Raw genomic sequence first — 24,266 nt, forward strand, 5'->3', positions numbered from 1 at the left:
AGCGGAGTCTGACTATGGGGGGCCCCCTCTCCCTCGTTTGAATGGAGCGGCAGTCACGCATCCCTTCAGTCGTTCCATACAGCTAAATGGAGTGGTGGTCACACATGCACGTGTGCTGCTTCATTCAGATGGGGAGCCCAGGGCCCTAGTAGTCGGACCCCCGCTGATCAGACACTTATGGGGTTAGAACTGGTTTAGTTGCCATAGCAACCAATCAGATTCCACCTTTCATTTTTCACAGCTCCTTTGGAAAATGAAAGGAGGAATCTAATTGCTTGCTATGGGCAACTAAGCCAGTTCTACTTTACACTAGTTTGATAAATTACCCTATTCTGTGGTTAGGGGATAAGTTGTCTTCATTGGACAACCCCTTTAAAAGGTTCGAGGACATGGCGTCCATTAGTGCCACAGACATTGCTTTTTCTAATCTGTATGACAGCTGCCTATTGAGTGTTACCCGTAGCAACCAATCAGATTCCAGCTTTCAACTGCTCCGAGACAATTTTAAAATGAGAGCTGGAATCTGATTGGTTGCCATGAGCAATACTGGCACTCATTCTTAAAGCAGGCCTTATGCTTGAAGCGCAATGAGGGGCGTTTACTAAGACCGGCTTTTTCCTCCCTGCGCTGCCGGAGGATTTGACTAATTTATGACAAGGCGTGCTCCTCATCATAAATTAGGTGCACTTCCAGCAGTCCATGTGCCTGGAGTAAAAACCACTCCAGACCCTGACTGGAGGTTTACACTAAATATTGTAGCATGGCCAGGTTTAGGCCGCGTTCACCAGTTGGGCGTGTCGTGGGCCATGTCGTGGATGGGACTCCAGCCCTGGCAAATTTGCTAACATTTACGCCTTGAAACACCTCGCCATAATCCCGGCCCTCGTCTGGCCCCCACCATGCCCTCTCCATTTCCAAGTGGTGAAAACGGAGCATAAACACCCGTGCAACAAAATATTGTTGCACAGGCGTTTTAAAAAATCGCAAAAAGTTGGATGTGATTTATTTAATTTTTTTGCGCCAAAAAGTGGTGAAAAATGTTGACTTCCAATATGTTTGCACTATACACTTTACATCAGAGACTAAGGCCTCCTGCACACGACCGTAGGTGTCCCGTTGCCATTTTGCGGACTGCATTTGTGGATCCGCAATACATGTGCGTTCCGCATCACGGATGCGGACCTATTCACTTGAATGGGTCCGCAAATCCGGAGATGCGGAATGGTGCTTCCATGGGGTTTCGTCCCGTACTTCCCTTCCGCAAAAAGATAGGACATGTTCTATCTTTTTGCGGAACGGGTGGATCTCGTACCCATTAAAGTGAATGGGTCCGCAATCCGCTGCAGCTGCCCCGCGGTCGGTGTTCGTGCATTGCGGCCCGCAATCATTTTGTACATTTATCTCTTCATGGAACTAAGAGGCGAAAATGCTATTTTTTACGATTCCTTTAAGGGAGAGTAATGGCCGCTTATTATGGAATTCTTTTTCCATGGAGGGGCACTTACCATGTCTAAATAACTAGTACACAGATTAATCGCCCATCCCCCACCACCGCCATCGCCTGTGAGGGTCCACCAGTGCATGACCTGAATACTCTTAATGTCTGTATCAGATTAGTCACTTCCTGGGCTTTGATTTGCATGGACGGCTGCTGAATTTGCATTGTGGTGTAACTGAGGGGCTGCGAGTGCGCAGACTGGAGAGCGCCAGCGCAGTGATCAGGGGTGACGGACGGGGGGGGGCTGCGACTATGCCATATTGTATGATTGTACATAGGCTTTACATATAAAGCAGGCATGGTTGCTCCCATACGGAGATAAGCTGCTGCCAGACACCTCTGGCGCTGCTTATCTCCGGGGACCTGATCCATCCTCTGCTTTAAGGCCTCATGCACACGGCTGTTGTTTAGGTCCGCATCCGAGCCGCCGTTTTGTCGGCTTGGATGCGGACCCATTCATTTCAATGGAGCCACAAAAGATGTGGACAGCACTCCGTGTGCTGTCCGCATCCGTGGCTCCGTTCCGCGGCACCGCAAAAAAAAAAAAGTCCTATTCTTGTCCGCGATTTGCGGACAAGAATAGGCATTAATATTGCCGGCGCGCGTTCCGTTCCGCAAATTGCGGAAGGCAACACGGGCGCCTTACGTTGGCCGTGTGCATGAGGCTTAAATCCAGTGATCGATATGGAAACCTGAATACGTCCTGATCGGACTGCCTTTCTCTAGGCCAGGGGTCTCTCTGGCACTCCAGCGGTTCTGAAACTACAACTCCCAGCAGGAACCCTGGCTCGCCCCTTCTCAGAACGCCCCCATAGAAAGGACTGGAGCATACTGGGAGTTGTAGTTTCACAACAGCTTGAGGCTGATAACAGGGAGCAGTAGTTGCATCACTGGGAAAAACAATATGTCAAAAGTCATCAATGACATTAGGACCCCCACCTCCCTTTTAATTGGCATGGTCGTCTCTGACTTCTAGGGGGGTAGTCTTCAGACATCTTCACCACCCTTATCCCACGGAGGAAGGAAATCGAGGACTAGCTGAAAGTATTGGACATGGCTGAAAATCGGCTTCTATTTCTCCCATGTGGGTGTTTGGAGAGGGGGGCCCGGCCCCTTTGCAGTTGGGTGGCAATGACCCATGTAGGATTGGATCGAGGGTCATCTGGAAAGGGTGTGAAAGGTGGCGATCTTTGCTCCTGTGCTGAGGTATATGGCGGTAGTATATAATATTCTTTCTGCCAGGCGCAGCAATGGAGGGACGGCTTCATCCCTGCCTCTCCTTTAAGCCCGCGATTACAAGGATTAGCCCACAAAGCCCTATCTTTAATATGACTGTTTGCTTTACACAATCATTTCAGGCAGATGGGATCCCCGCCCCGAGCAGACGGATTCCTGCTGTGCTCTGAGGTGTCCGGATTCCCCAGATCTGCCCAACCTTCCCCTCCTCGCCTCCTCCTGTGATGGCGGCCACAGGTACAGGGAGATTAAAAGCCAAAACAGTAGCTCAGACCAAAAGAATGGGGACTTTCTCCATCCTGGGGGCCCCGCAGGTAAAATATTGCTGACTAAGGCCTTCCTACGGCGCAGTGACCCACAGTGGTTAAATATGAAGCTCATTGGTGAGCGCTGTGGCTTGGGTGCAGATAAGGGGGCTACTTTTTTCCTTTTTTTTTTCAGAAATAGCATCACTCTTGTCTATAGGCTGTGTCTGGTATTGCAGGTCAGCCCCATTTAGGTAATTGGCTCTCAGTTGCAGTACCAGACACAGCCCTCAGACAAGAGTGGCGCTATTTCTGTGAATGAAAAACAGACCCTTGTACATTTTGGCAGCCCCAGAAAAAAACACAGCATGTGCTACTTTGGTCCAATTCTCCTTGAAGACTCGCCCATGCAAGCGAATTTTTGGGGAGAATTGGAGTATTTGCTCATACAGCTTCGTACACTGACAGCAATTCCTCCCAAACTCACCATTCATAGGTGCATTCAGCCAGGCCGAGCATGCACGTGTGGCAAGAGGGAGATTAGTCGCTGCCAGTCGACTCTAGCGGCGGCTTGTCTCAGAACAAAGGATCGGGCATTTTGAAATTCAACATGCCAGATACTTTTTTTTTGTCCCACAAATATGTGCCAAAGTGATGTCTAAGGGCTCATGCACAACGTGTGCCGGCCAGGCCCGTGCTGCGGACCGCAAGTTGTTTTTCCGCAATGCACGGGCACCGACCGTAGGGCCGCCGTATGCGGACGCAAGACCCATTCACTTGAATAGCGTCTGCAATCCGCATCCGACAGTCCGCACCGCAAAAAAAGTTGTGCGTGCCAGACATGACATAAAAAACATGGAAGCGCTCCGTAACGCACCGCACCGCACCTTCCGAATTACGGACCCATTCATGTGAGGGCCACAATACGGTAACCGGCCAACAATTATCGTGTGCATGAGCCCTAATGCATACATACGCCCACCCAAATTGGCGGGTTTAGTCGATTTACGGCGGCCCATTCCTCGGGCAAATGGTACGGGATCTTCCCAGATCATCTGTAGACTTAAGGAGGACCTCTCCTGACATGTCTGTCTTAGTAACTACTTGCATCCTCCATGTAATAACAATTCTGAAGCATCTATCCTTATGCCTCTATTTTTGTGCCGCTCCTTTATTATTCCTGCTGGAAGTTATGAATGAATGACTAGCAGTTTACAATGAAGGTCCAGATGGGTGTTACCAGTTGGAGGTGTGTACCTGCACAGCATTGATTGAATAATGTCAAACTGCACAGGGACACCCCCAACTGGTAACTTACAGAGTAACCTTTAGTAATATATTCATAAACTTCTAGTAGGAATAATGGAGGAACAGCACAACATAGACATATAAGAGAAGATGGTCCAGGATTATTATTTCATGGGGAATACCAGTAGTTATTAAAACAGATGTGTCAGGAGAGGGAGACGGGTCCTCTTTAACACATGAAGAATCCCTTTAAGATTACCGCACATATTTACCCGCTGTAATCGGTGATGACATATTGCAATCTCGTGGCACGTTGTATGGTAAGGCGACGAAAAGCTCTATCTGCCTAAATCAGGCCTGGTCAGATGATTACTGTTGTCTACAGCAATGTTTTCACCTTTCAGTATCTGTGCTGCTTGTCAGGGAATGGCGTCACTTTTCAGAGCGGCTTTTATGAGTCATTATTCCGATGTCCCAATTATTTTCATGGTTTGCAGAGAAATCCTTTTAGTTCCACAGAGACCTTATCACAGACCCCCGGACAAAGAGGGGCTTTCAGAGCTTGTACTGGCATCCTGCTCCAAGGCTGGTGGGCGGGGGAGGTCAGCGTCTCTGCCAGGCTTCAAACCCGCTTGTGTGTGGGAACGATAGTCTCTCACCACCCTCCCCTACCCATCAATCACATACTGTGCCCATCCGGGGTGCAGAACAGAATATAGGCCCCCTGACGTGAATCCAGATCTCGGTATTAACCTCACCATGCGCATTACCTTCTTCAAGGATCTTGAAGTCTTCTTGACCCTGAGCAGGACATCTTGGCATAGGAGCGGGTTCAGTGTGTACCGGCTCTGACAATTGCCCCCCCCCCTGTACACTAAGCCCTTTTGTCCGATTCATGGATTCAATCTAGTAGGACATTTTGTGTCTGGGATCACTGCTGCTTCTTCCCCTTCAATAAAAGGATCTGAGCTGCAGTACCAGACGCCGCCCATGCGCTGGAGTGGCGCTGTTTATGTAGATAGTTTATTTTTTTTCTAATCCTGTACAACCCCCTTTAATACCCAGAGATGAGGCAGTGCATAATAACCTGCTAAGGTAGGTGACCACTACTGTTGGCGCTGTATGGGTAGGTTCACGCGTGACAAATTCGCCGCCCTGGATTTCCGTGCAGTGTAAATTGACTCTCAGTGCAGAGCGTGAAATCCACAGCCATCTCTGCGGTAAAAATTGAATGTAACAAATTAGTTTTTTTGTGGCGGTTTTAGCTACAAATCCGCAGCGAACTTTTCAGCTGTATTTTACATCTCGTGTAGTCTTATCGTAAGCGGCCGTTCACGCTGCGTTTTTTTTAATTTATTTATTTTTTGCAGAATTTTGGTTTTGAAATGTCGTCAAATTCCCTCTGGCAGTTGATCGCGGCCACGCCGAGGACAAACATATCCCTTCTCGGGGCCGCTGCAGCTTTAAGCTGCCGCCCTGCGTTCCGCAGCAAGAAAAACGTACGGCAGCCAGGCAAATTTCTGCGCCAAAATTTCACGTCAAAATACCCCGTTTGAACTGGGTCTTCAGCTTTTGGGGCATTTTTACCTGTGATTACCACAAGATGACGGCAAAGCGCTTCGGATTCACAATTATTGTGACCCCAAAAAAAAATGCGCTGGATTTATTAAAGGGGTTTTCCACCTTCAGGGGCCTTTTCGGACAGATCCCCGCCCCCCACCCCCTAATGTGGTCGCGCCTGCGGAAGAGAGCATAATCTTTAGAGGCGTGCCCCAACCACCTTCCCCGAGAATATCAAGAGTGGTGTAAAAATGACAGCGCCTCACATAGATGTAACTCCTGCACGATCCCACAATCACAGTATAGCAGGTGTCACTATATGGCAGGTGACAATTGTAATCTGTATTTACAGCATAGCGGTGATCAGGTGGCTGGAAGGGGGCTCTAAAAGGTCCTCTAATGGAAGGCGGTGGGGTCAGGGGGGATGATGTCATATACTCTTGTCACCACCCTTCCCTGGGGGGATGCGAGCGGTCGTCCCTGCTTCCCTAGGACAGAGGGATGTTGTTAAGGAATGGAAGAGTGCGGCTTTAATGTGCCGGGTTGTCACTGGGCATAATTAATCATTCTTATGGAAATTGCCTTTTTCTCTCTTCCCAAGCTGGAACTTGGCCCCCGTCCCTCCTCTTCATTTGTCCCTTTTTTATTTTCCTGGGACGATCTGCGGCTTCTCGGCACAGAAGGGGTTACTTCACAGCACAGCTCTGTACGGCGGGATGTCGCCAGTATTCCCCATGTGGCAGATGCTGTCGGGAGGAGGGGGTATGAGGATGCAGCCGTCCAATAATACACCCCTGTGCACTTTCTGCTCCGTCTCTTCATGGGCAGACCCCCCCCCCCCTCCTCCTTCGGGTGTCCCTTGGTCCCCGCGCACACACATCTGCCTATTGTTTCTGTGCCGTCAGTATGGGCTGCGTATAGAAGCGGAGGGGCTTCGCCAACAGTAAGACTTACCGGATCGTAAGTACCCGTCCTGGGCATTACTTGTATTAGGGGAAGGGGGGGCAGTTCTGTATGTCACGTTGTTCAGTCCCTATCGTAAAGTTCAACCAGGGCAGCCCCAAAGGCGGGCATCAACCTACCTGCCAGTACGACGAGTGGCTTGGCACCATATATGCAAAGACACCATCTTTATATTTTTTACTTTGCCCCCGTTGTTAGTTATATCCAATTTACCCTAAATACTCCCCAATGGACCTGCTAGTAGTGTATTTTTGACCATTTTTGCCACCCTCATATTGGCACCATTATCAATTTTCTGCACGGACTACTTTGCTGTATTCGTTTTTACAGTTGCATAGTCATCGAATTTTCACTTAAAGGGATTGTCCATGACTGTATAAAAATAGCTGGAGTAATGTTATTACACGTCCTCATCTAGTCCCTGAGCATCGCTCTTACAGGTACAGGAAGGGAGGGGGATCATCTCATTTTTAGGATACACCTCCATAGACTTCCTTGTAAAGAGTGAGCAGGTTCACACTTGACTCGTCTCAGGAGTAAATCCACACATGAACATACAAGGAACTTCTGTGTCTTTTAAGTGGTTGCGGCAAGAATCCTTTAAGAACCCTTTAATTTCTCCGTCACCCTGGTTTAGTTAATTCAGTGGTGACTCATGTCCTATAAGAGAAAGCTGGGTGACTACCGGTGCGTCCGACATCACCTAGCTTTTCCAGACTCTTGAATAGCACTTGGCCCCCATTTTCTGTCCCTTTTTAAGACTCTTGGAGGACATGGTGACAGCCCAAATTGATGATCACCCAGCTTTTCCCGAAACAGATATAACTAAGAAATGGTGGAATCGATTCACTGTTTCAGTAATTCCCATAAAAGCGAATGGATGCTACTGAAACCGTATGGCACGGCCCACTTGGCTATTTGCAGAACGACGCCCACCATCCCGAATCGACATAGGAGGGTGGAGTAACCCTTTAAGGGAATTTTTATTTTACATTAAACCTCATTAGTTGTGTTATGCAGCTTTTTAATATAATTTGTGCATCAATTCCTTGCCATTTTTAATAGCTGCTTGCTGTCACTGAATGGAAACACGGGTACAACTCATTACTGAATGGGGTGGTCTGAGTTAACGTGGGACATACGCCATAAATGTATGATGGGTGCTGGTCCCACCTCTGAGACCCCCTTCTATTTCCAGAACGGAGAGGACACACCGCACATGCGCAGCTTTCTCCATTCGCTGCCATGGGACTTTCAAAAATAGTCAAGCTAACGAATGGTGAAAGCCGCGCAGGCACAGCGTGCTCGCAATTCACGCCTGAGACATTTTTTGAGATGGGCGCGGGCCCACCTCTGGGATATCATTATGCCGAAAATGGGACACACCCCTTTAATAAAAAACTGATGAAAGGCGGGGACCATGTTAAAATATAAGTTATTCTCACCGGTTCAAACCCCCTCCACTTTAGTGTTGCTACTGCGGTCCTCCCTGCTGGGCTTTGTACCTGGCTGCAGCGGTGATGTGCCCGTATACTGCATATAACCACTGCAGCCAATCACTGGCCTCAGCAGTCTCATCCCGTGTATCTCTGACGACAGTGGGGTATGCTGCAGTGGGCACATGCAATATACGGCACGTCATTGCAGCAGCCAAGAACATGATGTCGTGGCTGCAGTGGCAAAGAGCGCCAGAGAGATGGCACTGGAGCACAGCAGCCAAGAACATGTCATGGCTGTAGGGCTTAGACCACAGAGGTGGCGCTGGAGCAGAGGGGAATTGAACCGAAGAATATAAATGCTGTTATTTTTAAAGGGGTTGTCCCATCTAGGACATTGATGGCAGATAGATCAGAAAGGTGCAGGTCCCACCTTTGGGCCCTGCTCTTGTCTCTAGAACGGGGCCATCGAATTGCCTTTTACCATTTTTTTTATTTATTTTTTATTAACTCCGTTGGCGCATCCCTGTCTTAAAGGGAACCTGTCACTGGGATTTTGGGTATAGAGCTGAGGACATGGGTTGATAGATGGCCACTAGCACATCCGCAATCCCCAATCCCCATAGCTCTCTGTGCTTTTATTGTGTAAAAAAAAACTATTTGATACATATGCAAATTAACATAAGAGTCATATCTTACCTGTGTGACCAGAGAAGTCATATTTTCAAGCTCTGACTCATCCCAGGTTAATTTGTATATATATCAAATCGGGTTTTATACACAATTAAAAGCACCCAGAGCTATGGGGACTGGGTATTGCGGATGTGCTAGCGGCCATCTAGCAGCCCATGTCCTCAGCTCTATACACAAAATCCCGGTGACAGGTTCCCTTTAAGGAAATCCTATTTCAGCTAGCGCTGTCTGAGTAGGTGGAGCTATCTTAATGGGAGGGGCTTCATTTGCCTGTCATTGCATACAGAGCAGTGGATTCCTGACATGAAACACAATGGACGCCTCCAGGGACACCCGTACAGTGTAAAAGTTGTTATTTTGGTGCTTTTAAGTTACGATTCTATTTTATTTTTTCATTGCGATGTGTAGTTTTAGTTTTGTTAGTGCTCCTTTAAACGAACTTAGTGTGGGCTGTCGTGCGGATTAACATCTCCATAATACTAATCACGTAATGGCGGTCAGTGCAGATATTATGCGTTGCAGATGTTTGAAGTTATGTAAACTTCCTCACAGCCCACCCTATCTGCAGAGCTCGGTGGATGTGACCTATCTGTTCAGTGCATGTTTAGGTGACAGATAACCTTTACGCTCCCCACCTCCAGTTCCCATAGATAGGACCTCGAGGTTACGGCCAGGAGAACATTCATCTGGCGGTGGACTAGTCTGTGCCTGTACAACCTGTACCAGGGATTGTTTTGCCGTGGTGCACCTGGATGCATAACTAAGAGCCTATTAAATTTCACATAACATGCTCTTATTCTATTAACCTGTTATGTAACTCTTCTAGGGGCCCGAGAAGCTGAGCTATGGGGGGCTCTTTGGTAGGGCCCTAATGTGATCCAGTAATTGAGCCATAAATGTGATCCCTACGGAATCCAACACAAGAGCAAAAACCCATATAATGGGGTATAGTGTCCATACGCGAGCCTAATGTTCACTGGATGCTATAAATGACTCAACGCGTTTTGGTTCTTGTGTGATTTGTTGAACTATAAACCTTCTGGATTTAACCAAAAGATTATCTTCCCTGTTACCCAAGACTAACTCGGATTAGATGAGATGATTTCTATGTGGTAGCTAAGGTTAAGGTCATTATACGGAGAAGGATCTTAAGAACTCATATGGATTGGTGAACACCATAGATTGGTTTATCATGCCAGGACCCATAGAGCAAATGCCTAAACGGTAGCTTCTGGTGGCAAATGTTTGGGATATTTTCTACACACCGTAGAAAGGTCTGGTGGACACTAAGAAAATCGACACCAAAAAATCGAGGATGTTCCTGATAAAAAATATATCTATTATTCAATAAAGTAGCACAATCAATACAGGTAAAGTCAAAAGGGACAGGACATGAAGAACCGAGCCTCAATGGGGCTCAACATTGTGGAGAATCACACTCTAGTTAGGTTGCACCTGGAACAGTTAATATTGCAACAATTATAGAGGGACTGGTGACAGTAGAGTAGTTGGAGGTACCAATACCTATCCCCACAATGTATAACCTAACATCCAATCTGTCCAGGCGTCCCTCATGTGAGCACTGGTGGATACTGGGACAGTGGTTGTATAATGATGTAACTGATGGCTGCTGTAAAGGTGACACTAAGAAAAAGTCTCCAAAATGGAGGGTTTCTCAAGCCTATTTGATGGAACAGGGGAGATGATCAGATTTTAGATACCTTTGGTGCCTCCGCACTGGTAGGAACGATCAGACAAGTCCCATGGATGGTTGATTAACTTCCTCTGCCCGAGACTGACTCAGATTTGATATGATTTCTATGTGGTGATTAAGGTCATGATACAGATAAGGACACAACTCTCTAAAAGGCCTCAGAAAAAAGGTACAACCCCCTCCCCCCATGGTTGTTAATGTGGTCATATGCACTCATATGGTTAACACTGTAGATGTATATATTGTGCCAGGAGCCGGGGATGAAATGCCTAAAAAGTTGCTTCTGGTGCCAATATTTTTGGGATGTTTTCTACGCAGTATATAATATCTGGAAGGTCTGGTGGACACCAATTAAACGACTCAAAATGGGGGTTCTCAAGCCTATAGCCTGTGGTGGAACAGGGGCAGATGATCAGATATCGGGTACCTTTGATGCCTCCATGAAAATTGTCCAGTCTTGGTCTCCTTGACCTCAGAGCTTGGCAAGAGTCTTCCATTGTCAATAGATTTTAAGTTGCCCATGCACATAAGACAGAAGGCTCCCTGATCATTTAGTTTTGTCATCCCATGTCATCAGCCATCCGTACGATCGTACTGGTGGAATCAATCCCATGGACAGTTTATCGGTTGACGCTTGTGTTATTTGTATGGTGAGATCTATTAACAACTGTATAGTTGATGGCCAGCTTGTGGTTTTATGCATTGAAAGTTTGCATAAAACCTCAAGATATGGCTTTGCCAGAGAACTTCCTGCAGTTGACATTTTGATACATGTTTTTTGGCATCCTACGGTAAATTTGTGATCAGTTCCCACAAATACTGTAGACCTGTGCCAGCAATGTTTGGCAGAGTGTCACATTTTCTCTCTGTTCACCTCTGTTTCCATGACTGATAGATGAGTAGACTTTGTTTCAGTATTAATATTTTCCTCTTGTATTTTTTTTTCCCCCCCTTTCAAGGCAATCGTTATGTTGGATCTGGCCCAATCCCTGCTTGTCTGCATCTGCCTATCTTTGTCCGTTTCCTCTTTTCCCAACTTCCTCCGACCCAATGTCACGTTCAACCATATGGCTTATGACCCTGGCTCGGGCTTCATTTATGTTGGGGCCGTCAACTGGATCTTCCAGCTTTCACCCAATCTTCAGCTTCTGGCAGAGGATTCAACTGGGCCGGTGTTGGACAGTCCGGAGTGCCTTCCATTCAAAGAACTTAAAGATTGTCCCCAGGCCATTTACACTCAGAACTCCAACAAGCTCTTGACAGTCAACACTCATGGAGGAGAGTTATTGACCTGTGGACATGTGTTTCAAGGAATTTGTGAGAAAAGGAGCTTGGCTAATATTTCAAATATCATTTACCGCACAGAGGACCCTGGTGACAATCAGTTTGTGGCAGCCAATGATCCCAAAGTGACCACTGTAGGAATAGTTGAGACAACTCTACAGGGGGATTACCTTTTTGTAGGACGGGGCTTGACTGCTAGACTATCGAGTGGAATCCCACCCATTACAATACGGCAACTGGAGAAGCCATCTGTTTTCTCTAACGAAGGTTTGGGCAAACTTGTGGTGGGTGACTTTTCGGATTACAACAATGCATTTGTGGGAGTCTTCTCCAATGAAGGCCATGTTTACTTCCTATTTTACCGTCGTGGATCATCATCACTTAGGGACTACAAAACGTACCTTGGCAGTGTCTGCAGTACAGACATTCACCTCTACTCCTATGTGGAAGTTCCTCTTGAATGTGATGGGTATAATCTGGCACAAGCGGCCCACCTGGAGACTAAAACCAGAGAGCTTTTTGTGGTGTTTGCTGCCAGCAAAGGTTCCATACCATCTCCCAGCAGCCAAACAGCACTCTGTTCCTTTAAGATGAAAGACATTGAAGCCCGAATTGAAAGGGCGCGAGTCTTGTGTTACACCGAGTCTGGCAAGGGGGAAAATGGTCAAGAGGAGGCTGGGATTGAGTATGGAGTCAACTCCAAGTGCGCTTCACTCCCTAAGGTATGTTCCTGAATGCAAAATGTCCTCCTTATAGGGTTGAGGAGCCATCTTCAGAATGAATTTTTTTTGTTCACCAGAATATGTTGTATTTAGCTTATTTCCTATCAAGGAACCATATTTTTGCCAAAGACTCTAAAAGAAGAATCCATCTTGAAGTCTCCATTGTCTTACATGGGGCAAATAATGCTCTGTAATTGGATATTTGATAACCATCTAATTTGTTTCTCTTTTCAGGAATCCCCTCAGAACTTTCCATGTGGAGGAGATCACACACCCAGCCCAATTGTCAGCCTCTTCCCCATCATCGCTTCACCTCTGCTCACGAATGACTCCAGTTTTACTGCTGTTACCGCATTGGCGGAAGAGTCACGCACGGTTGTTTTTCTTGGAGATGCTGGCGGATCTATACATAAGGTGACCACGACTGATATGTGTAGGAATGAAGCAGGGATTCTCAGTCAGTACAAGGAACAAACACAACAGGATCAAACACCTGTCTACTTCTCAGTGTATAGGAGGGTTAAGTCTCCTGGACAATCAGTCTTGTGGAAATCTGTCAAACACAGATTTTTTTTAAGTTGTTTTCCTCCATGTGGCAGGCTTTGTGTATAGGAAGCGGTTAGGTAGAGAAGGACAAACATACCTTTTGTGGAGCTTTTATTATCAGGAGTAGTGTGAATATGAAGGTTTATTCTGCCAAGTTCTGCTTCTGCAAGTGCCCTTAAGATGGAGATTCACTGTGAAGTGCTCTCTGCTATGAGCTGCTTTACAGCCCCTCCCCTTTGTTCTGAGTGGCACCTGTAGCATCCAACCAGGAGACCACTACAGCTTTCACTCAAAGAAAAGGGGAGGAGCTGTGAGGCAGCTCATAGCAGAGAGCACTTCACGGTGAAGCTACACCTCAGGGGCACTTGCAGGAGCAGAACTTGGAAGAATAAACCTTCATATTTACACTACTCCTGATAAAAAATAAAAAAAAGCTCCACAAAAGGTATATTTGTACTGCTTCCATTGGCCCCTACCTAGTGTAGCATGGTCAAAAGTGCTGACAAGACTCTTTTTAAAGGGGTTTTCCAACCCCTTGAATTTTTAGACCGCTTACAATGATTCCAAAATAACTTTACTACTCTACTTGCCTATATTTCCTTCTTATAGGTGTTTGTTTCTTCCGGTACTGGACAAGTCTACAGCTCATTGATGGTGGCGCCAGGATCTCCTGTAAGCCCTGACCTAGTTTTGGACACCTCTGGGAGGCTCCTGTATGTTATGACTGAGTCAAAGGTAAGAGGGCCCCACCCTGCTGTGTTTTGATGTCTGGTGGATCGGCTGCAGCACGTGGTATACCTTTACAGTAAATGTACATGGCCTTGATGATTCCTGCATCCACTGTCTTATCTGTAAACCTAGATCCGGGCATGGAAATAGCCCAAAGAATAGCCCATGTTCTAAGCTTGAAAGGAGTTGTCTCATCTGAGACATTGGTGGTATATTCATACTTACAATAGTATTCAGATCCTGCTGCTGGTTTGAAAACTGTAGAATATTTTGTCGGACAACCCTTTTAAGACCCAAAGACCTGATTAGAGATGGCCGCGCCTATGCACGGCCACCTCTCCAACCATTCTACAACTGGATATGGCAGCGATCTTGCCAGGTTGGACAGGTGTTGGGAGTAAGGTACAGGAACCAGAGGTGGGACCTGCCCCTATTAGACATTTATGGCATGTCCTGTGGATCTAAGGTAGGTAACCCCTTTAATCATCTGACACAGACACCTAGGTTGTAAGGAGGTAGAGCGCTGATACACTGTAACAAACCCTGCAGCGGTGTCATTTAGATTAGGCTGGTTTTCAGCCTCTGGGGTGGAATAGCATGATATATGGGAAAGTTGCGTAACATTATATTATACAATAGCTAAACACATACAAAAGAAAGAAAAACGTGCCCCTTTAAGCAGAATTCGTAGCAGCCGGGCATTTCCCTTTTCTGCCTTTTCCTGGATTTTCCATTAGTCATGCTGTTTTGTAAAGTGCCATCTTCACCCACTTGGCACATGAAGGGCTGAGGAGCATGCAGATCTGTTTCTTAAGAATCTGGTATTTTGGGCCCCACGGGCAGTAGCTGTCTGGTCGTCTACTTGCCTGCGCCCGTTCCTGTTATCACTGACACAATGATACAGTTCACAGACCATATAGAGCTCCATTGTGCTGAGGACACAATGTTCCAGATCATCCCCTCCGCCAGGAAAGCCTCCTGTTCCACGCGATTCGTCCTTGCATTTTCACAGAGCAGCTTGACCAGTATCGCTTCTCTCTCTCTTCATGGTAAGACTTCCAGTGACCGAGGCGGCAGGAAGCACCTGACTCTTACTTACTGCCAAATGGTCTCTACTCAGCAGTGACATGAACACAGTGAGGTGGCCTAGATGAGGATACCGTACTGATCCTGAATTACAGACTGTATGTTAATCCAGAGCTGCATTCACAACTCTGCAAGCTTCAGAGCTTAAATCTCCCAGCATATGCCGGTTCAGTGTCTGCACCGAGCTAGTGGTTTGCACTCTAGGAGGTGGTGTCTATACACCGTACAGTAGCCTAATTTAGGGAAAACTAACCTCCCCACTGCCTCGTAAACACTCGCCTTTTCTGAGAAGAATGTATGTCACTATAATCCTGTTGACTGTTTCCACTGACAGCCAGCTAACCCGCAATTTTTGCTTTATAAGACGCACCTGATGAAAACGCACTTAGGTTTTAGAGGAGGAAAATAAGAAAAATATCAGCAGACCTCAGATCAGACCCCTATGTCAGATCCTCAGATCAGACCCCTATGTCAGATCCTCAGATGGGACCCCTATGTCAGATCCTCAGATGGGACCCCCCTGTCGGGTCCTCAGTTCGGACCCCCCCCTGTCGGGTCCTCAGTTCGGACCCCCCCCTGTCGGGTCCTCAGTTCGGACCCCCCCCTGTCGGGTCCTCAGTTCGGACCCCCCCCTGTCGGGTCCTCAGTTCGGACCCCCCCCTGTCGGGTCCTCAGTTCGGACCCCCCCCTGTCGGGTCCTCAGTTCGGACCCCCCCCTGTCGGGTCCTCAGTTCGGACCCCCCCCTGTCGGGTCCTCAGTTCGGACCCCCCCCTGTCGGGTCCTCAGTTCGGACCCCCCCCTGTCGGGTCCTCAGTTCGGACCCCCCCCTGTCGGGTCCTCAGTTCGGACCCCCCCCTGTCGGGTCCTCAGTTCGGACCCCCCCCTGTCGGGTCCTCAGTTCGGACCCCCCCCTGTCGGGTCCTCAGTTCGGACCCCCCCCTGTCGGGTCCTCAGTTCGGACCCCCCCCTGTCGGGTCCTCAGTTCGGACCCCCCCCTGTCGGGTCCTCAGTTCGGACCCCCCCCTGTCGGGTCCTCAGTTCGGACCCCCCCCTGTCGGGTCCTCAGTTCGGACCCCCCCCGTCGGGTCCTCAGTTCGGACCCCCCCCTGTCGGGTCCTCAGTTCGGACCCCCCCCCTGTCGGGTCCTCAGTTCGGACCCCCCCCTGTCGGGTCCTCAGTTCATACGGTATATAGATATACTTTTTAAAAAGGTTGTGCCAACATATCCTTTTATCTCCTATACACACCATAGGGGGTAAGTATGGGATCAGGAAATCCGAACGGCAGGAACTCCATCGGGGACAGGAGTCATGTGTCCCTCTTTATGAATGAAGTGGCGGTTGAGAGTACGCGCTTCATCTCTATGGGACTGCTAAAAAGAAGCCAAGTACAGCGCTGAGCTATATCCGGCATATCTGTAGTGATGAAAGGAACAGCAGCGCACGTGTTAGGCCGCTGCTCCACTCATAAGGGAGACAGAAGACCCCCATTGGTGGGGGTCCTAACAGTCAGACCCCTTCCCCCCCCACTAATCGGACTCTTATCACCTATTCTATGGATAAGTTTAAAACCGCACAACCCCTTTAAGGTTGACTATAAATAAAAACTTTTTCCATGCGTAGTGAAGGGGAAACCAAACTCCTACGGTGCCTCTCATCTTAAGGGGGAACCATTAGGGAAACTCCAACCCGAGAGTGAACGCCCAAAGGTTTGCGACACCCTCATTTTCGCTTACAATAAAGGTCTTTGTTTTGTGGACAGCACCGCCCCACTCTGCTTCTCTTTACAGGCAGCATGGTTGGCCCGTTATCAATCAGACCCTACGGTCAATCAGGTTGATGCCTGTGGGACCCAAATGTAAAATGTTAGTGAAATTCCTTTATTCTGACACGCGCAGCTCTACAAGGTAACAGCTGTACGTTTATATACTTGGTAAAGCGGCATATGGCTGGAGATCCCCTTTAAATAAAGGAGAAGTGACCACACCTGGTCCTAAATGCTGAAAAATTACCCTAATCATCCAAAACCCAAAATAGAATGACTACTGAGAACGTTAGAAAAATCCCTGACACAAGGTAGAGTTTTGCAAGTCAGCGGATTTTAGCGTACAGTCCCACACGGCGCCACCACCTTGAGTAAAATGCGTGCAGAACATCTAGAAGAGGTTCACCTCAAGGTGGCCATCCTGCCTGGTCCGCCCGATAATTGCTACCAGGAGGCCGGTATAGCATGTGCCTGCTCCTTCTCAGGGAGATCTCGCCTCACAATTTGAAGGTCCTCTACCCCTTAGTGCAGAGAAGGAATAGGAAGCTGAACCCAGGGAAGATTGCATTAACCCCCTCTCTGCCCTAGACCACCACAAGTGCTGATATTTAAGGGTAGCGGTCATTTTATAATTTTGGGGGCGGACGCGATCAGGTGAGTGCTGTGCCTCATTTGTTCTAGTCGTCCGTCATTGGAGAGTGGAGCGAGCGGTGTACAGGCTCATAGATATTCTAGGCGACCGTATGCACCAGGAACCAAAGGGCTCAGCTGCATTTTACTTAGTTTTAGCAATTGGTGGGGGTCTCGGCACCAGGATCCCACTGATCAAAACTTACACAATAACATGTCAGACATTTTCTGAAATGATAGATACCCTTTAACCACTTATGCCCTAGACCTCCTAGGATGATTTAATCGACCCTTTCTCTGCCCTAGACCACCAGGGATGCTGTCATTAACCCCTTCACCACACTGGGATGCTTTGTATTATCCCTTTTCGTTTACCTAGAACATCAGGGATAATTACATCAATCTGTTCCCTGTCCACTAGAAATGCATTAACCCCTTCACCACACAGGACCACCAGGGATGCCTATATTAACCCCTTCACTGCCCTAAACCAATAGGGATTAGAGGCATAACTTCTATCTCCTGCGTCCTAATGCCGAATCTGTAAATGGGCCATTTCCACTTCTCATGTGGCAGAGGGACCCCCCACGTCCAGGGGGTTCAACTGCTACGTCTGCAGATTTTGGCATTGACTTTTTCAAGAAACCAGAACACCAAGGATAATGGCATTGACCCCTTCAGTACACAGACCCCTTAACTACCCTAGACCACTATGGATGTTAGTACTAACCCCTTCTCTGCCCTAGACCACCAGAATTGCTGTTATTAACTCCTTCACCATACTAGATCACCAGGGATACTTGTATTATCCCTTTTCTTTTCCCTAGGACATCAGGGATAATTACATCAACCTGTTCCCTGTCCTAGACCACCAGGAATGCTGATATTAACCCTTTCACCACTCGGGACCACCAGGGATGCTTACATTAAACCCTTCACTGCCTTAAACCAAGAACCAAGAGGGATTATATGCATAACTTGTATCTCCTGGGTCCTAATGCCGAATCGGCAAATGGGCCGTCACCTGCTATGTTCCATTTCCAATACATGTGTCTTCTCATGTGGCAGAGGGACCCCCACGTCCAGGGGGCAACTGCTACGTCTGCAACTTCTCTTCCGATTTTGGCATGGACTTTTTCAAGAAATCAGAACACCAAGGATGGTGGCATTGACCCCTTCAGTACACAGACCCTTTTACTACCTTAGACCACTAGGGATGTTAGTATTAACCCCTTCACTGCCCATGACCCAAAACATAGCCACGCCCCTAAAAACACCCTCCTTTTTTAATCCTGTTTACATGTTTAATAGTAAAAGTTCTACTGGCAACCTTAGAGACCATCTAATGTTGGAGCAGAAGCCTCACCTTCTAGCGGCTGTCTGTTCTTGGGGGTAACCCCTCCATGACATGTAGACAGTGGCTGTGCAATGTGGACAATCCCTTTAATTATAATGTGCATCGTTTATGGTTCACCTGAGGAGAAAAGGTTGTGTGTTTGTGCTAAGTGACAAATTCAACTCTGCTCCATCTGTAAAGGATTATTAAACACCCTAATAACACATTAGACGTGCAGCGCTTCTGGGTCTGGCCGGCGGGGTTTCAGCCTTTTGCTGTATTTCACACTCAAGCAGATATCTATCCATAATTAATGGGGAAATGAGCAGCCCCACAGCATTTCCTCCAGACGGGCCGTGCCGTTGAATATTTGATTACGGGTTCACACATGCAAATTTAAACAGGCTACAACAGCCCTGACACACGACCTGACATGCGTGTTGTGTTGGATGAGACGGTGTGAATATTAAAATCCGTCGGTGAACACAATATGCAAAAATTGCTAATTTTGGTACATGGCCATACGCCAGGCAGAGGTAACATCTCATTGTGCCCTTATATCGTGTCATGTTAAGGCCACATGCACACATTGCGTGTTACGGTAGCGTAACCTATGTTCATAATCTCGTGTACACGTTGTGGTTTTATTCTACCTGTAGACTGACATCCGCAGCGTTTCTTTCCTTTTCATGGATTTTCACTGTGGATTTCATTCCTTTCAATACGAGGGGTGAAATCTCCCCAAAAAATAAATGAATCTGCATGGACCCACATCAAATCCACCCCCTGTGGGGCAATTGAGGCCATTTTCACCGACTTACGAATTCATGTACCGCACAGCAGCGATGAATCTTCCCAGCAAGTAAGGGTCCAATTTCAGCCTCAAACGGGCGCCGATTGACAATATACAAGTCAGTTGGCGCTCGCTTTTCCAATGCCCAATTTTGATTGAATGGGGAAGAGACATCGGGTGGCGTGTTTAATCTGGGCAATGATTTTTGTGCCCAATGATCCCCTTAGTCTCAAGGTGGCAGAAAAATTGGTGGACCGCCAAGAGGAGGTCCCGTATCTGGATACAGTCCCTGCCGGTGCTGGCTCTGTACAGTCCCTGCCGGTGCTGGCTCTGTCCATTTCCGCATAGGTGGGACTGGCACGTCATCCGTCATAACCCTCAAGTGAAGCCACCCCTCCATGTTTTCTAATGCTGCGAGAGAGTGGGACCCCTCTCTATGGCCCCCATAATGGCTCCTAGTGGTATCTACCCCCACTTGTGTGTACCTTCCTTTCCCGCTGAACGCCGCGATCACAGGTTGCGACTTCAGGGGGGTGATCTGTACGTCTATTGTTCTGCAGCTTTGAGACTTCTTTTCCGGCCCCTCATACCCAGTTTCCTTCACGTTCCAGGTCAGCAGGCTTCCAGTTGCTGAGTGTTCAAGCTTTTCTTCATGCGATTCGTGTCTGGGGGCCGGGGACCCCTTCTGCGGCTGGTGCGTCCTGCAGGGAAGGTAAATAATTCATGTTCATAATTACAGCCTGTATAAAACACATTAGAGACGGATGACGGACCGTGAGGGGACATTCAGACAGGTACGCTCTACTGATCGCAATGAAAACAAAAATTTTGAACATTTCAGTGGAGGAACGATAGGGTTTTAGTTAAAGGCGATCAGATGTTATCACTCCTGACAGCCATACGTTACCCCCAATAGCTCCCCATATAATGGACTACAGGCCCAGTCTGCTGGAGCATGGGCACTTTAATGTAACGCTCACTTAGGTATATGGATGTGGTGGTCCTGACAAGACAACCCCTTTAATATCCAATATGGCCTTTCTTGTGTAAAATCAGGTCCCTGAGGATCTAGTATAAATACTTCTAGGATAGTGAATCAGTGTCTGATTGGGGTGGCGCCGACCGCTGGTGTTTCCACTGATCACTAGAACTGGGATCCCATGTTCCTCAGTTTATATGAAGCTGTGGGCACCCATGTTTGATGCTCCGCCATTCAACTCTATGGGACTCCCAGAGAGGACCGAGGTCTGTAACGTAGAGTTGAATGGTGTTGACCGCTATTGGGGAAATGCCTTCATTTTCATGGTTGGACCATCACTGATCAGACACATAGCCTCCCCTGTCCTGAGGAAAATCCATTTAGAGGGGTTCTCCCAAGACCAGCGTGGTTAAGGGTTTAAGAAAAACCAAAAAACTCACCTGTCACCAGTGCTTTAGTTCCTGTGTGGAGCTCCCTACTTCTCCACTTCTGGTCCTTGTTGGACCATGAAGCGTGAGGTGCTAATTGGCGTGTAGATGGCACATCACACTTCAGTCCAACCGGAACCAGAAGCAAACGAGAAGACTGCTGGAGACAGATGAACCCTGCCTGTAAACATTAAAAGGGATTCCCAGTCTTGGAGATCCCCTTTAAGTGGCATGAGAAGCTAGCTACCATCGCCAGTGTCACTACACTTGCCTAGTGAACGGATAGGAGGGTTCCCTCACTGATTGACCAGGACACCTTACAAAGATGGAGGGGTGAGCAGGCTCTGGGTGACCTGGTGACAGAGGGAGCAGGCAGTATGGTTGACTGTGTTGTATATCACACCACTTTTGCTGTCCCTTTAACCCGTGGCTGACAGAACCACCAATGATTGTGATGATAAATCCCATCCCATGGGCGTCTTCTATGTCCTGGATTTACTTGGGTTATAGGATGTTTGTGTCATTGTCCAGTAAACGGTTTATGGTTTAGTGATGCTGCGGCGTTATATTTGTACATATAAAATGTGTTTGTTTTTTTAATGGGATAATTATATTGACTCATTTACATATCAACAACATGATGAAATTCGGTACAACGCATTTGTGCTCACCATCGTTTTCTACTGTGAGTAAAGGCAAAAAGTACAGAGCAGATCCCAATGGAAGCCAACAGGTGTCCATATGCCCCATTGGGGAATGGTGATGTCCTAGAGGGGACCCGTGGAGAGCTGGTAGACCCATCCTGTCCATGCTCTCCAGGGACGGAGATGTGATTGATGGACCACCATGCAATGCTACGTTCTCCCCCTTCCCCCATCACAGACCTCCTCTTTCATATGAGAACTAACATGGTGATGCCACAAGGCCTGCAGCCAGCTGTACATTGTCCTGCAGTGACCACTACAGGGGAAAAAAAGGTATTACATGGAGACATTAAAATCCGCGGTCATCCACGTAACACATGGACAGACCCAGTTTACCAGGTCAAGAATTAGCTGCTCTCCTCTCTGACTTGTAGGACGGGTTGTCCCGAATGGGACATGAGACAGCCCCTTTAAGTCATATTTACCTGGATTTCACTTTTTGATTTGGCAAAGCCACCAATATGGTGTCAGGAGGAATTTTAACACAATAGGGCCTCCTCAAATCCGCTTGTTCTCCAGATCATCCCATTCTCCTTTCAGGTGCACAGAGAAGCAGCAATGTGCCGATAGCAACGAGGTGAACCACTGGCTATGGAGCTTTGACCATCAGACTCAATGTGTGTCCATCCAAGGTCTCTTACCAGCTAACCAGAGCAGACATGAGCAGACACAGGTGCGTGTGACATAGTACAGAGGGGTAGGTAGCCATGTAAAGGGTGACTAGTCTAAATAATATAGATCTGCATATAAAGCTTTGTTGTCCTGATTATGAGCTATATATGCCCTTTTCTTCTCCATTCACTAACGAAGTCAAGATCAAAGTTCTACTGGAATTTCAATATAGTCATGTGACCAAACAGCTGAGAGTTTGTCTCAAGAAGACGCCCCCTTTAAGGCTTCGTTCACATCTGCGTCGTCCATTCCGTTCTTCCTTTCCGTCATTGGAACAGAAAATTTCCGTGCAAGCCGTAGACAGACACCAGCAGCGCCCAACGGGCCCCATTGACTATAGTGGGTTCCATTGGGTTTTCATTATGGTGCCTGTCGGTTCTACCCAGCACTTTTGAAGGAAACTGTGAGGGAGGCTCCCATTAAAGGAGGTGTGAACCAAGCCTTAAAACAGAAGCCAACTAATCACTGCTAGTCTGGTTTTGCCACTACCAGCCACGTTTCAGTTCAATGACCATCCATGCTGCAGAGTGGGAGCCGCCCTTATAGAGTGGACCTCCGTTCTGATACATAAAGGGGGGTCCTGCGTGGGGGGGGGGGTGAGAGGTCATATGAGCACGAGTTGCCTTACAACCAAGAAGCAAAGATATTCAGCATTTGTAGATAAAGCGTCCTCTCGTTCCGTGTACTGTCAGGTCTCCATGACTGTGCTGAACTTTCCAGCTGGTGCAGAACAAGACAACTGGAAGTGTCTATTTAACGACTGGTCCAGTCCTGCACAGGTCTACGGGAACAAAGTCAGCTGCCCCTCTCCTCCACCAGAAGAACTGCCTCCAAACCAACACGACGAAGGTGAGCTTTTCCCCTATATGGCTTCTTTTTTTTTTTTTTCACGTTGCCTCCATGCATCACGGAGACCAGCGTAGTCACCCAGTATCCCGCTGAAGATGGTATCCATAGAGCAACATGTTTCAGGTTTGTCAAGCGCATTCTTAAGGTTCCTGGCTGGTCAGGCTGTCTCCTCTCAAACCTCTGCTCAGCGTGTTGTCGCGTTTTCTATCTCCTGTGTCTCTGCCCCACTGTGCTCACCCTGTGGTGTAGTAAAGCCCCGCCATATACATGAGAGAACGTTCGGCTGAACCCTGTGTATAGGGGTCTCCCAAATGTCCCTGGACCACAGATGTCAACGAGGGGAGCATTGAGCATATTGGAGTTGGACATGACCGAACCTTTATCCCCTAACAGAAAATTCTGACAATGACTTATTCCCATTTTCCCTTTGACATAAACATGCACGCCCCACCATGCATGTTTACGGAGGCCGTGACCAGGCGTGTGGGTAATATCTTGTATAGTGATACGAAGGGTTCACAATCTATTATACAAGTGATCCATGGCGAGGAGGTGAAGCTGCACCCTTACCCATAGCCGATAAGTAAAGGGCAAAGCTGTACCAGAATCAGTAGCTGCAGAAGGACATTTCCAGGTTCAGGGCTCAGTGTCTGATGTGAACATAGGTTGTGGTACATGGCTTGGGAGTTTTGGTAGTCCTTAAAGGGCATCTGTCAGCAGTTTTGTACCTATGACACTGGCTGACCTGTTGCATGTGAGCTTGGCAGCTGAAGACATCAGTGTTGGTCCCATGTTCATATGTGTCCGCATTGCTGAGAAAAATGAGGTTTTAATATATGCAAATGAGCCTCTAGGAGCAACGGGGGCGTTACCATTACACCTAGAGGCTCTGCTCTCTCTGCAACTGCCACGCCCTCTGCACTTTGATCGACAGGACCAGGTGTGATCACATTTACACTGCCTGGCCCTGTCAATCAAAATGAAAAGGGTGTGGCACTTGCAGAGAGAGCTTAGCCTCTAGGAGTAACGGCAACGCCTCTATTGCTCCGAGAGGCTTATTTGCATATATTAAAACATGATTATCCTCAGCAATGCAGGCACATATGAACATGGGACCAACACAGACGTCTTCAGCTGCCAAGTGCACATG

General features: G+C 47.8%; 1 protein-coding gene across 2 annotated transcripts in view; it reads left to right on the forward strand.

Annotated features, from left to right (window-relative positions):
* Positions 1-24,266, forward strand: part of PLXNB3 (plexin B3) — a 71,073-nt gene that overhangs the window by 13,137 nt on the left and 33,670 nt on the right. Inside the window, exons 1-7 of one of the 2 annotated variants that reach the window (XM_044269102.1) lie at positions 6,608-6,747; positions 11,553-12,599; positions 12,834-13,013; positions 13,755-13,880; positions 20,096-20,196; positions 22,136-22,268; positions 22,960-23,116. In XM_044269102.1, the coding sequence (XP_044125037.1) occupies positions 11,562-12,599; positions 12,834-13,013; positions 13,755-13,880; positions 20,096-20,196; positions 22,136-22,268; positions 22,960-23,116 (1,735 nt within the window). In that variant the 5' untranslated portion in view covers positions 6,608-6,747; positions 11,553-11,561. Of the gene's footprint in view, positions 1-6,607; positions 6,748-11,552; positions 12,600-12,833; positions 13,014-13,754; positions 13,881-20,095; positions 20,197-22,135; positions 22,269-22,959; positions 23,117-24,266 lie in introns of those variants that run through there. The other variant, XM_044269103.1, reaches the window with a different exon arrangement.

This window comes from Bufo gargarizans, chromosome 9, assembly GCF_014858855.1.
Source record: "Bufo gargarizans isolate SCDJY-AF-19 chromosome 9, ASM1485885v1, whole genome shotgun sequence".
Taxonomy (NCBI): domain Eukaryota; kingdom Metazoa; phylum Chordata; class Amphibia; order Anura; family Bufonidae; genus Bufo; species Bufo gargarizans.